We start from the raw sequence: 15,024 nt of genomic DNA on the forward strand, positions 1-15,024 counted from the left end.
GGCTCAAGGTCATGATCTCACAGTTTGAGTTGGAGCCCTGCATTGGGCTCTGTACTGACAGCGTGGAGGCTGCTTGGGATTCTCTCTCTCCCTCTCTCTGCCCCTCCCTCGCTCACTTTCTGTCTGTATCTCTCAAAATACATAAACTTAAAAAAACTACCTTTAGCTTCAAATTGCTATAAAATGTTCAGTTAATGCTGGATTAAACACCATCATGGTTAAGAACGCTTAGGGGAGCCTGGGTGCCTCAGTCAGTTAAGTGTCTGACTTCAGCTCAGGTCAGGATCTCCCGGTTCATGAGTTCCAGCCCCACAATGGGCTCTGTGCTGACAGCACAGAGCCTGGAGCCTGCTTCAGATTCTCTCTCTCTCTCTCTCTCTCTCTCTCTCTCTCTCTCTCTCTCCCTCTCTCTCTGCCCCTCCCCCACTCACACTCTCTCTGTCTCAAAAATAAACACTAAAAAAATAAAAAAATAAAAAAAAAAGAAAACTTAAAAGCACAAATTCTGAGAACAGACTATTTGGGTTTTGAATCCTAATTCTGCCATTTGTCGGTCTTTTGACCTTGAGCAAGCTACTTAATCTGTCTACACTTCAGATATGCTTAAGATGGACAGAATACATATTCTCCAAGGGTTGTCGTAGAGATTAGATGAGATAATCCATGAAATGTATTTAGCCCAATGTAAGCATGATAAATTTTTGCTATTATTATAAATCTATAAATGATAAACTATGAATAATAGTAAATTTTCGCTAAAATATACTCACCAGAATATGGGACTTTCACCAGGTTCTTTCACTTTGTAGTATTCTTTGTCTTGTGGCAAGACTTTGGTTAAACCAAAATCTCCAATTTTAACCCTGTTTTCATTCTCCACCAATATATTCCTTGTTGCCAGATCCCTGTGGATATACCTTTTTGTACCAAGATACTCCATGCCCTATGGATGAAATAACATTTTTATTTCAGCTAAGTTTTACAAAGATAAATAATTTAAATGGTCTTTCCTCTATATGTTTCCTTAATTATCAAAGAAAAACTCTAGAGGACTTTGTAACAATTACTTTAGCATGTTCTCTTTACTTACAACAAATAGGCAGGATATTAAGTACCTTGCATATCTGAGATGTATACTGCAGAAGTTTTTTATGATCTATCCGTTCTTTATGTTTTTGGAGATAATCTCGTAAACTTCCATATGGTAAATATTCCATAATTAATCTTAAATTACGCCGGCCTTTTAACATACAAAGGGGAACACAATATTTTACTTTGTCACATTTTATTGTTAAATAATAGAAAACAAACATACATAAAAATGACTTAAAAATATATAAACTCTGAGTCTAAGGTGACAAAACTTGATTATAAATTAAGTGATGTAATAGTTAAGAACACAAGCTTTTTGAATCAAAAAGTTTTGAGTAAATTCCTATCAGTGCTATTGCTGGGTCATAGGGTAGATCTATTTTTAATTTGTTGAGGAACTGAGGAGGGCACCTGTTGGGATGAGCACTGGGTGTTGTATGGAAACCAATCTGACAATAAATTTCATATTTAAATAAATAAATAAATAAATAAATAAATAAATAAATAAATAAATAAAGTTTTGAAAACAAGCTTTAAAATAGTTATGGTTTAATCTTATGTAACCCTTTCTGCAAACCCAAATAGGCTGATGAAAATTTCCTTTCTCCTCATCTGTAATGAGCAAAAAGTATCTAATTTAAAAAAATATTTTCATAGAAGGGTGCCTGGTTGGCTCAGTCAGTTAAGCCTCCAACTCTTAATTTTGGCTCAGGCCCTGATCTCACGGTTTATGAGTTCGAGCCTGTCATCAGGCTCTGCACGGACAGGTCAGAGCATGCTTGAGATTCTCTCTTTCTCTCTCTGCCTTCCCCACACCCTCAAAAATAAACAAACATTTAGCCCACAATCACCAAGCACAATGTGCAGTGACATAAACACTTCTCTCCTTGGTCACTGGCATATTAGAAGTCCAGACCTTGAGACATTATAGGTTTCTATTACCCAGGATGCCAAGGACATACCTTGAGTTCAAAATAGGTTTCAATGGGCAACATACCAGCACTGTAGCACACTCCCTTGTACTTGACAATGTTGTCATGCTGCAGGGATTTAAGGATTTCAATTTCTCTTTCAAAGTCTCTCAGGTGCTCCTCAGTACTGTGCTGGAGCTTCTTCACGGCCACCACCTCCCCAGTGTTGTCTTGTAGAGGGTCATACCGGCACATCTCCACACTGCCAAAATTGCCCTAAATGGCACATCACAAGAGGACAGAAATCTCAAGTTTTCCAGAGAAATTACTAATAAAGTTTAATTAGGCGAAATTCCAGTAGCTAGAATTAGCAGACATATCTCTAAGCTTACATTAGGCAACTTTCAGAATAAGAAAAGGAAATAATATTTCAACAGGTAGGTAGTAAATCTATAAATTTGATTTCTTCAAAAGGAATTATAGGCTGAAACATAAACAACTTCAAACAAGCATTTAAGCAAATCATGAACATGATTTATTAAGATAAGCCAAGATAATTCCTAAATCTCTATCACTAATTTCCAGGATGATCTTTGCTTCTTCACAATATACCCTTTGATATCACTGTCAGTGAGCTGGATGGAACAAGGAAGGGTCTGTTACGGACTGAGTGTCTGTGTTTCCCCCAAATTCCTATGATAAGGCCCTAACTACCAGTGGGAGTGTACTTGAAGACAGGGCCTGTGAAGAGGTGATCATAAAGTAAGGCCTTACTCCGATATGGCTGGTGCCTTTGTAAGAAGAGGAAAAGACACCAGAGCTCTCTACCACATGAAGACACAGCCAGGAAGGTGGCCATATGGAGGGAGGCCAAGAAGAGAGTATGCAATAGAAACTGAACCCTGCCAGCACCTTAACCTTAGACTTTCAGCCTCCAGAACTATGAGAAATAAATATCTGTTGTTTAGCCCCCAATGTATGGTATTTTGTTACAGCAGCCTGAGCAGACTAATACAAGGTTGATTTATTTGCTAAAAGTGGAACTCGCAGTTGAAAGGATATGGACATTTCAAAGGTCCTTCATACACGCCGCAGCAGACACTTTTGAAGGGGTCACCTTCACTAGATTTAAGCTCTAATAAGCAGTGGAAAAAATGTCAATTTTATCGTATTCCTGCCAACACTAACCATTGTTAATATTTCTAAATCTTTGTCAATTTGATAGGCACAAATCAATCTCACTGTTTAAATTTGGAATGCCTCTACTTTCTTTCGGAAGAAGAAGGTAAAGGCAAACACTGTGTGGAAAGAAAGATTTAGGACAGGAAACCAGAAGAGAATGAAAACGTTTGGAATGGGCAGGCACCGCAGAAGAAATCAAATAAGGGAGAATAAAAGAACTATCAATTAAAACAGTCCTAAGTACCAGCTAATGTTGGAAATCAATTTGCAATGGAAACAATAAACATTTATATCTGATTTCTTTCTTAACAGTGTTCGAGAGTTGAAAACACAAATAGAAAAAAATAATTCAGGTTTTATTGTTCCTGCACCAGGAAATGACAGGGAAAGTTAAAACAGACAATCATGGGAGGGAAGGTGACAGCACTGTGGATAGCAGCGGAAGCAGAGTGTAACTGCTTACCAGGAGGTCTACCTCCTCTGGAAAACCAGAGTTGGATCTAGAAGGTGGCTCACAGGCTTCAGGAACAAGAAAGGGTCAAAGACACTGGCAATGACAAAGACACCAAAGGAGGATGTATGTGTTGGGAAGAGTCTAAAGATACAAAGTTATAGTCAAGAGGGAGATTTCAGGGTCTGAATTCCATAAGTAAGATTATTATAAGGGATTACAGAATTCAAAGTGCACTCATTAACATGTTCACAGATTGAGATTGGGAAATTTAAAAAGGTATTCAAATAATAGGAGGAGTAAGGTGAAGTAAGGTGAAGATGAAAACAAGGAGTACCAAAAGTACTTGAAATGTGGATTACCAACCAAGATGTTGGCCAATGATGAGGAGAGACTAACCATATTCACAAAGGACTATATATGATGCTGGAGATTTTAACTTTGGAAAAGTAGCAGCAAGGTCCAGATCTGTGTGTCCCAGATCTGCATCAGAGAGTAACAGGTAATAAAGAGGATTTCCAAAAAGCTAGGTTTTAACTGAGGTGACGAGTAAAGAATATAAGTATATGAGGACGTGAGTATAAAAGATCACAAAAATACTCATTTTAGAATTCTGATAGCAGAAGAAAGTTTTCACAGTATTTTCTTAACTCTTTTTATGAATATTAAAATATACCATTATTTCTGTTGGTTTAAAAAATATGGAAATAATCTTGAGTAAAATCCCTCCTTTGAATATTTTTACCATGCTGCTAATTGAAAAGAATAAAAGAATGAAGTACACCAAAAATTGTGCTTTTATAAAATGAAAAAGTGATACACACTTTTGTAGAGATGGTGTTTTAGATTGCTTCAATAAGGCAATACAAATAGCTAGACCACTGAACAATCAATTCTTTCAAATAAGCAAAGATGAAATTAATATTATATTGTCAAATGCAGCTAGAAAATATCTACATTAAAAAACTACCACTAGGGGAGTCTGGGTGGCTCAGTCGGGTAAGTGTCCAACTCTTGGTTTCTTCAGGTCACGATCTCAGGGTTCTGGTTCCTTGGCTTTGAGCCTGCCTGGGACTCCGTGCGGTCATTATGGAGCCTGCTTGGGATTCTCTCTCTCCTTACTCTCTGCTCCTCCTCCATTCACTTGCACACACGTGCTCGCTTTCTCTCTCTCTCCTCCTCTCTCAAAATAAACAAATAAATAAATAAACAAACTTTAAAACTGAAAAAAAAAATGCTACCACTAAGGACCATACCATTTTCCTTTAACTTCCTACAAACTAAATTACTGAGAAATACATACGGTTGTAAATATATTTTGAAAATGTCACCCTTACAGTCTCCTCAATTTACATTATGTTTAAAATAATGTTAAATCCAAAGAACTGTGTAAAAAACTAAAAATGTTATAAAAAACAGGGAGGGGGACAAAAGAGAAGAGACTCATAAATATGGACAACAAACTGAGGGTTGCTAGAGGGGTTGTGGGAGGGGGAATGGGCTAAGTGGGTAAGGGGCATTAAGGAATCTACTCCTGAAATCATTGTGTCACTATATGCTAACTAATTTGGATGTAAATTTTAAAAAATAAAAAATTAAATTAAAAAAAAAAACTAAAAATGTTAAAAATCAAAAGGAAAAAAACTCTAAGCTGCAATAATGGGGAATGTTGTAAATATATTACAGTATATTCACTTACAAAATTATGTTTCAAAAGAATATTAAAAATGGGAAAATCCTGATATAACATGAAAAATAACGAGAATTATATATATATATACATATATATATATTTTTTTTTTTAATTTTTAAAGTTTATGTATTTGAGAGAGACAGCATGAGCAAGCAGGGATGGGGCAGAAAGAGGGAGAGAGACAGAGAATCCCAAACAGGCCCTGCACTGTCAGTATGGAGCCCAATACAGGGCTCAAACCCACACAGCAAGACATCATGACCTGGGCCAAGATCAAGAGTAGGATGCTCAGCTGACTGAGCCACCCAGACACCCTGAGAAAATTGTATATATAGAATGATCTCCCTTCTGAAGCAAAGTTTGTGTGTATGTGTACAGAGACTGAAGAGAAAGAAATGCATCTGTGTTTTCCAATTACTCTGCAACAAATACATGTCGCTTTCATAACCGGAAAAAAGTCACTCTAAGAAAGAAAATATACTTTATAATTCTATAGTCTGATCTTTCCTCCTTGCTCATCTAAATTAGCAATGTTTTAATGTATTCTTTCTTACGTCTCTTTCTTAAATACTAGCACATATCGCTAAAATACGTTCATTATATTCATTATATCCATACACCAAGATCTAATAAACAACAAAGGACTGAAATTAAAAACTAAATTGTGTGGAGAGACAATGAATGTATGAATGCTATATGCTTCCAGAAAAGAGGAAAATTAATGACAGCTGGAGACATCTTAGGAAAATCTTTATGGCACAGATAACACTAATACGGCACTCACTATGTAAGGAAACACTAAACACAAATATTTCTTTCCCTTTTATTTAGGAGTATGCTTAGATTAAAAGTTTAAAGGTGTGTCTGTACATATTTTTACTTGTTTTAAGAAGAGAAAACTGGTGATTCACAAACTGGTGATTTGTGGAGACTCACAAATGCCACAGACAGAATCTAGGGTAAGGTAAGTTCTGATTCTAAAAATCAAACTTTAAGATTTATTGTATCACTTTATTTATTTTTAATTCTTTAATGTTTATTTAGTTTTGAGAGAGGGAAAGAAAGAGAGAGTGCAAGTGGAAGAGGGGCAGAGAGAGAGGGAGACACAGAATCCAAAGCAGGCTTCAAGCTCTGAGCTGTAAGCACAGAGCCCGATGAGGGGCTCGAACCCATGAACCATGAGATCATGACCTGAGCCGAAGTTGGAGGATAACCGACTGAACCACCCAGGAGCTCCTATTATATCACTTTAAAAAGAGATTGTGTCCAATGGTTTTAGAAAGCATTAATTTATTCTTTAATATTATTAATTACTTGCTTTATTTTTTACAAATAATCACTAAAAGTTCTTCACTAATTTGCTGTTAAAATCTTTTTGTTTTCAAAGGAGCCAAAGATAGTGAAGGTACACACTTTGCTGTCTGGAACATTCATTTTCCAAAAATGGTTGAAAGCTTAAGGGGAGGTGTCGCTGTTAGAATACTGCTCCATTACCTCCCAGTTTATACTTCCTAATTCATTTCTACCCCTAAATCAGTCTCAACCGCCAGCTATGAGAAAGCACATCAATATTTATAAAGAATAAATAAATAAAGGAGAAATACACAGTTTGGATTATATAATAAGGTAAATAAGAAGGGAAACACTATAATGATTTTTTAAGGAAGTTCAAGTATCTATTACTTTTAGAAAATAATGCAAGAAATCAGAAATTTAAATAAAAGAGTATAGTCTGAATAGGCAGAGAGTAAATCATAGGTAATTACTGAACTAACGTAGGCTTGTTATATTAACTTAAACTTTTTTTAAGTAACTCCCATCTATGAATATATGTAGATGCATTACATTTATAGGCCTAAGTGTTCTTTTATAAAAGTACATTTTAATAACATAATTTACATATATACTTAAATCTAGCTGAATTTGAATTAATGCAAATATTGAATGAATTGTGCTTAAATTAATGAGATTTTAGGGTAATTATGAATAATAAGGAATTGTATAAAAATCAAAACATACCCCAATAATGTCAGATAATATTACTGAAAATAATTTTATAATATTCTTTTATAGGTAATTATACTACAGTTCACTGCAGAACTGTTTGACTTAGAAATATTTATTGGGTAATTTTATTTTATTTTATTTTTTTAATGTTTATTTTTGAGAGAGAGAGAGAGACAGAGCACGAGTTGGGGAGGGGAAGACAGAAAGGGAGACACAGAATCTGAAGCAGGCTCCAGGCCCTGGGCTGTCAGCACAGAGCCTGATGTGGGGCTCGAATCCATGAGCCACGAGATCATGACCTGAGCCGAAGTCGGCTGTTGAACTGACTGAGCCACCCAGGCACCACTTTTCTGGGTAATTTTAAACAAATTCCAATCAAGTACTGAATAACAACATAGTGTTGTATCCTATTTTTTAAAAATTCTTAAAACTAATAACCAAAATTATGTAAGGGCCATATTAATAGAATTTTACATGAAAAAGCAATCTGTAATTAGAAAACTATGTGATATCTCAAATAATATTTGTATAGTTCATAAATATACATGAATTACAATGTTGACACTTATACCAATTCACACATTATGAAAATTTTAGAAGTTGTGATCAGTATGAAATTTAATTTAAATAGTGAATGTACTTTATCACACTGTTAGTTGCAATCCACCTCCTCCAGCTAAGCTATAAACTACCAAGACAATGGCTATATCCTATATCCATAGTGACCAGTCGGGCACCTGGAACTTAGTAAGAACTCAAATATTTGTATATTAAAGCCACATGAGGGGCACCTGGGTGGCTCAGTAGGTTAAGTGTCTGACTTCAGCACAGGTCATAATCTCCCAGTTTGTGAGTTCAAGCCCCGCGTCGGGCTCTGTGCTGACGGCTCAGAGCCTGGAGCCTGCTTCAGATTCTGTGTGTCCTTCTCTCTCTGCCCCTCCCCTGCTCTCTCCCTCTCTCTCCCTCTCTCTCAAAAATAAAAATAAACATTAAAAAAAACCCCACATCATTTCAGGAAAAAAACTAACAACTAGAAGTAACTCAGACCCTCCCAATGATGTCTGGTTCCTAGATTACCCTTTAGATTTTCATGCACCGGCTTAAAAATTTCTGACTCCTAAAGTGAAGGAATCTACAGTGGATTTTGGAATTTGAAACACTGTTTTCCTAGAAAATGACCTTATTATCATACAAATGTTCATATATTCATGTTCATATTGACACCTGGGAAAATACAGAAGTATAAGTATTAAAGAAGCTTATTAAAAATACCCACATCAACTGAAGATAATAAAATTTCACTACACATTGTTCCCTTTACTTCAAGTAAGTTGCATTTTATTTTCCGAAACTTTCTGTACAGTCTACCAAAAAACAATCTCTGGGAGATAAAATAATTCACATTAAAAGCTGGGATCCATGGATGAAAGAAATTAAGTGGCTTGTTCAGAACAACAGAGAAAAAATAATTTCAAGGTTTTCATGATTTTGTGACTAGTGACCATGTTACTAATCTATGACTAATACGTCTGGTCATGAAAATATTTGCATATAACTAACAATAAATAAATATGTATTCAACCACAAACATGTAAGTAATAAATATGATAAGTGAGCTTGGAGGCAGATATTCTGAGCCTGTCACTAACCATGTGAGCGAGCCTAGAAGTAGATCTTGCCCTTGTCAAGCCTTCCGATGAGAATGCAAGGCCTGGGTGACAACTTGATTGCAGTCTTGGGAGAGACTGGGAGCTGGAACCACCCAGTCGCTCCCAAATTTCTAATTCCTAAACTAGGGTGAAAATAAATGTTTGTTGTTTTCCTCTGTTAGTTTTAGGGTAATCTGTTACACAGAAACAGATAACTAACACACCCCAAATACCCACATCTTCTATTTCCAATCTGTAAGCCACATGGTACAGAACTCTATACTAACAAGCTTAGGGGAAGAAAGAGAGCTTACCACTTTAATTGGACCTGTAAAGAACTAAGCTTTTCCTGGTCTTACTTAAAATATGTAGGCTATGTATGACTGTGTGACTTTTAGCAGATAGAAGACTGTCTTGCTAACGAACATGGTCCAGTCAGACAGATTATTTCTTCCTGATACGACTAGAAAAGGAGATAGGTAGAAAGGCTTACTTAGTTATTCCTTTCTCTACTGCATAACTGAAGTGCCTCTACCAAGAAAGAGTTCCACGGTCAAATCAATAGGGGAAATACTAATTATCATCCTCTTAAAGATGTTCAATGCACACTACATGTAAAGTTCTGAGAGGTTCTTCAGTAAAAAGAGCTATTTATTGAACACGGCATTTCTCCAACATCTGATGACTAAGCCTTTTTTCTACAGACACTTCCTAAAATTTTGTGGAAAGTGAAAATTAGAGAATCTTTAAAGCCTTTATTTTCTGAATAAAATGTTCTGTGATTATACATTAACCCTTTACACTTGATCTTAGCCAAAAGGCCAAGAAGCGATATATACGTTAGCTATGTAAAAAAACTCTGACACCTCACCTTGCCAAGCTGCTGTAGAAATTTCAAGTGTCTCTCTTCAAACTGTGTCGGGTCTCGGTCTTCAAAAGCTCCAGAAAACCCAAGGGTGCCTATCCTATTTGGCAACATGTCATTTTCTGTTAATAGCTCGTAATCTGGAGAGAGAAAGTACATGAGTACTGTGGGCTGGCAGATTACATCGTCTGGGTTAAAAGGTATGTATACAAGCTAACCAAAATAATCAATGATCTCGAAACACTAAATACAAATTAATACAGGACAACTCTAATAGTTTAAACTATATTAACAAAGTCTTTATTACCCATAACCTAACAGGCTTTCAAAAAAGACTTTTGCAAAGGAAAATTACTTGCTAAAAACAGGCAGTTTTAGTAGTATTTTTTTTTTAATTTTTTTTCAACGTTTATTTATTTTTGGGACAGAGAGAGACAGAGCATGAACGGGGGAGGGGCAGAGAGAGAGGGAGACACAGAATCGGAAACAGGCTCCAGGCTCTGAGCCATCAGCCCAGAGCCCGACGCGGGGCTCGAACTCACGGACCGCGAGATCGTGACCTGGCTGAAGTCGGACGCTTAACCGACTGCGCCACCCAGGCGCCCCAGTTTTAGTAGTATTTTTAAGTAAGATTATATTATTTTGACTTCTGCGGTGCGAATGGTAAATAGTACCGGAACAGGAAATACCTATGGGTCAGATATATGTACATTTAGCTACATATTTTAAAGGCGGAGCGGGCAAATAAAAACAAACCTACTTCATGTTTAAAAAACCACTCAACTACAAAATATAGCTAAAAAAAAAAGAAAAATTGCTTTTAAAAAGTCAAATAAGCCAAATAAACTTATACAATATACTATTCATTAATTGGTAAAGTAAAACAGGGTTATTGAAGGGGCCTCTGTTAAAAATGGAGAGACTGCTGAATCAAGAAAACTAGAATATGTACGAAGTAGGAAAAGTCTTATGAACATAAGAGACTAAGACAGTCTAAAAGGCATCAATGTTCACTATATTGTACACTTGAAACTAATATAACACTGTATGTTAACTAACTGGAATTAAAATTAAGACCAAAAAAAAAAAAAAGATATCGAGGAACTTCTTGTAAGGGATTACAAGAAGATCTTTACAAATTAGTAAAGATTTGTTAAAACTATGAAGATAGAAAGGGGACCCGGAAAAGCAGTAAGACTATTCCATCAATACATACCTGGAGTAAACAAACTATTAAGATCTCGTATGATGGCTCTGAAAGAAGGTCTAAAATCTGGTTCATAATCCATACAGTTATTAATAAGATTTGCTAATTCTGTCCACTTTGGTGCAGGAAGCTGGTGCCTATCTTCATAAAACTGGAGCTTCTATAATGAAAGAACCAGATGAGAAATTGTATAATGTGATAATCAAGCTTTTTTTTTTTTTTTAAACATAAGATAGGCTAAAAAGTATCAAATCATAGGAAAGAAAATCAAGGGTCACAGAGTAAGTCCAACTTCACAGTGGATGTAAACTCACTCTTTGAGAATCCAAAGCACTCAGAGGCTTGTCTCCTCCACTGCAGATTTCCCACAAAGTGGTACCAAAACTCCATTTGTCTGTTGCCAAGTTTAGATTTTTAGGATTTTCAATGCATTCAGGTGGTACCCATGGTATTCTCTCCTGAAGAACTTTGAAATGATAGCAGTGAAGTATGGTTAAATAGTTCCCACAAGTAAATAATTCTTTAATATGCAAATAATTTCAAACTGATTTGGATAATCTGGTCTTTTTTGCGTGGCTGTGAGTTGTGTGCACCACACAAGCAAATGTACACATTTACGAGCCACAAGGGACCTTTGAGGGCATCTAATTCATTATCTCAGCTTTAACAATGACAACACTGAGACCCATAAAAACTGAATAATTTGCCTAAAGTCACAAAATTTGTTAGCAGCATGGAGAGAATTAGAATCTTAGACAACAAACTGTGTAGCAACTAAACTTCCTTTCATTGAGCCATAGTGTTTCAACTCGTGTCCAACTCTCTCTACCCTTCCTAGGAGTTGTGCATTCAATAAAATTTTTTTCCCATAACACTTGTCCTAAATTGCCTTTTGATTTTTGTATTTCTTTACAATGTGTAAATAGTAAAGGTAATGTTAACATCATTCTGAGCTAATGATTCAGGAGCAGTGGCAATTCCAACTTGTACACAAAAATACAAGGACCAACAGACAGATGAATTACTTAATTATCCCAAGATATTCTGAATACGGAATTGATACAGGTAGTCTCTGCTAAGATCATGGAATTTCACAAGTAAAGGTGCTATGGTCTTTTTTGACCTCATCAGAAAACCGTCATCCAAGGAAGGAGACAGCACTTTTAAATCCACCTTCTGGTAATCTGGTATGGATAAATAGAAAAGTAAATAAAACGATATAGAAGAATGAAGGATAATCTGTTGCATCTTTTAGTATATTTTGGTAAAGCAGTATGAATATTTTTGCTAATGAAGAGATTAAAGAGTACAGGTTCCTTTCTCTTTCACTGTATGAAGAAATTTTCTCCTTAATTTCCATTCCAAAAAATAAAATTTCCCTTAATATAGGTTCTAAGATCCTATAACATTTTCCACCTTATTGTCTGTCTTTACTGTCAGAGAAGCTATCAAGTTTCAATACTGTTGGCTCAAATAGGATACATCAAGGCACAAATGTTGATCAATTTATAGTCTACATCTAGTGCATTCAATTAGAGACACTAGCTAAGATAATGAAATACAGTTACAACATTATTTGTACCAAGAAAACTCCTTTCAACTATGTGACTGAAATTTTTACTTTGTCAAATAGAAAGCTAACAAACACAAAAGATTTTTTTTTCAAGTTTTAAAAAGTCAGAATTAGCTGAATAATTAAACGAAATAAGATCTCAAAGTAGGTAATAGGTCTTCTCAAAATTTTATTTAGTGACTGAAGGAAAGAAAAATTTAGATAATCTATTTGTGTCTCAAAGAATATATTAGAAAATTTCACATTAAAAAATTGATAAAATCTGAACTTCCATACAAGCAGGGATTAAAACTGTTTAAAAAATCATTTTACAGTCCATGATAACATGCATATAAGAAAGGAAAAATGGAGACTAGGATGTAACTATAACTTAATTTGGATTGCTAAAAATGGTAGTTGAATTTTATTATTAATCAAGAACATGTCAGTAAAAGAGTTTGAGAAAAAAATTAACAACATGCTTTTTGTACCACTGTCCAATAGAGACGTGCAATCACTATGTCGTTCACCTGAATCTAATGTAACATTGTGTGTCAGCTATACTCAAATAAAAAAAAATCAAAAAGAAAAAAAAGTTAAATGAGATTCCTGTCGAACTTACTGTCCTTTGGCAAAACTGTAATACTAATGCCAGGATCACTAAGTTTGATGAAAGGAGGATTTCCTGTCTTTCTGTCTTCTTCTCTGATAAGCAGAATATTTTTGGCACACACATTCCCATGAATAAGGGCTTTTTCTTCCTGTCAAAGTTAAATGCACATTCAAATATCAATCCACAAATATTTGAACACTTAGTATACCCAAAGTTCCAAAATGGATTTAAACGAAAAAAATAGGGCAGTATTAACTAATAAACACTAATTTGGAAGCATGCTTTGACATAAAAGAAAGTTTTACGGCAGCACTGTGCTTTTTGCTTTACTTTTCAAATGACACACCAATCTGCACCCATGATGAAACAAAGATCTTAAAAGTACTCAGTTCCACTTCATTTTCCAAAGCTGCGATTTTAAACGGTAATGAGTACCGTTCCTGTTCAGCGGCAGGACACGGGTGCACTCTGAGGGGTCCGATCACCGGCTGGCCCCCCTGGTATTCTGCTCCTCTGGCAATGCTGCTTTCTCACCACACATAAGGGCCGGTTGTCCGCAGGTACTATAACAAGGGGTTTTCTGCTCTCCGTAGCCGGCAGAACGTGTTTCTGCGTAATTTTTTATGAAATTCTCTAAACCCAACTGACACAAACTACAGATTGTCTACCAGCAATTTTAAGAGATGGGATGACAAATCTCTTTCAGAAATGATTTTACATAAATAAATATATGCCTAAAATAACCTCTTTCACCAACTAACAGATTCTTTAAAATGACTCAACGTTCATTCACAGATTTCTTTCCTGTTCCTGGGTCAAGATCCTTTCTACATTGCTTCGGAAGACAGAATGTTTTTGATAAAAAATTACACTTATTACTTACTAGAAAATGCATGGCCCATGCCAACTGTTTAGCCACTTCAAGTTTCCATAATATACTTATAGAATTTTTATTCTTTTTCAGGTATGTATCTAATGATCCAAATTTTACAAACTCCTGAACCAGAATATCTGCATTAAAATATACAAACAATAAGGCTCAAGTACAAATACAATAAAAATATGTGTAATTTTAAACTTTTATAAAATATATTTATATGAGTATTATAGGTAAAGAGATTAAATTATGCAAAATCTACTAATTTAAAGAAAACAACAACATACCATTGTATTTTTGGGTTTTAGTTTATTCACAAAAGCAAGATACAGGAATCTAAACAATTATGTGTATATATAATAATATATAATATATATGTTATATACTTTTCTTATAATGTTAATATACATATATAACTACTCCAGCATACCTCCATGTATTAGTACTGAATTATGGCTGCTTTTTTTAAACAAATGAAAGTTTCTCAGAGTTAACTTATCTTGCATGATACTACAGTAGCATCCCCAGTTTTTTTTTTAAGTTTATTTATTTATTCTGAGACAGAGATAGTGCCAGTGTGAGAGGGGGTGAGAGAGAGAGAGAGAGAGAGAGAGAGAGAGAGAGAGAACACTCCAAGTAGGCTCCGTGCTGCCAGTCCAGAGCCTCACATGGGGCTGAACTTAAGAAACCGTGAGATCATAACCTGAGCTGAAACCAAGAGTCAGACGCTTAACCTACTGAGCCACCGAAGTGCCCCAGTGTCCCCAGCTTATCTGTGGTTTTGCTTTCCACAGCTGCAGCACCCATGGTCAACAGGTTCAGAAACAGATGATCCTCCTTCCAACTTTCTGTCAGAAGGCAGTAGCCTAATGCTATGTCACAATGCCTACGTCACTCACCTCATTCCATCTCATCACATACTTAT

The 15,024-nt window shown here is 35.6% G+C and overlaps 1 protein-coding gene across 8 annotated transcripts in view; it reads right to left on the bottom strand.

The window, feature by feature from the left end:
• The window catches only part of JAK2 (Janus kinase 2), a 118,642-nt gene that overhangs the window by 12,709 nt on the left and 90,909 nt on the right, over nucleotides 1–15,024 (bottom strand). For all 8 annotated transcript variants that reach the window (XM_045043877.1, XM_045043879.1, XM_023243278.2 and 5 more), the window contains 8 exons: nucleotides 14,106–14,233; nucleotides 13,232–13,370; nucleotides 11,372–11,523; nucleotides 11,067–11,217; nucleotides 9,857–9,990; nucleotides 2,090–2,279; nucleotides 1,116–1,240; nucleotides 771–943 (listed from right to left, as the gene is read on the bottom strand). In XM_045043877.1, coding sequence (XP_044899812.1) covers nucleotides 771–943; nucleotides 1,116–1,240; nucleotides 2,090–2,279; nucleotides 9,857–9,990; nucleotides 11,067–11,217; nucleotides 11,372–11,523; nucleotides 13,232–13,370; nucleotides 14,106–14,233 — 1,192 coding nt within the window. The remainder of the gene's footprint in view (nucleotides 1–770; nucleotides 944–1,115; nucleotides 1,241–2,089; nucleotides 2,280–9,856; nucleotides 9,991–11,066; nucleotides 11,218–11,371; nucleotides 11,524–13,231; nucleotides 13,371–14,105; nucleotides 14,234–15,024) is intronic.

The sequence above is a fragment of the Felis catus genome, chromosome D4, assembly GCF_018350175.1.
Source record: "Felis catus isolate Fca126 chromosome D4, F.catus_Fca126_mat1.0, whole genome shotgun sequence".
Taxonomy (NCBI): Eukaryota; Metazoa; Chordata; class Mammalia; order Carnivora; family Felidae; genus Felis; species Felis catus.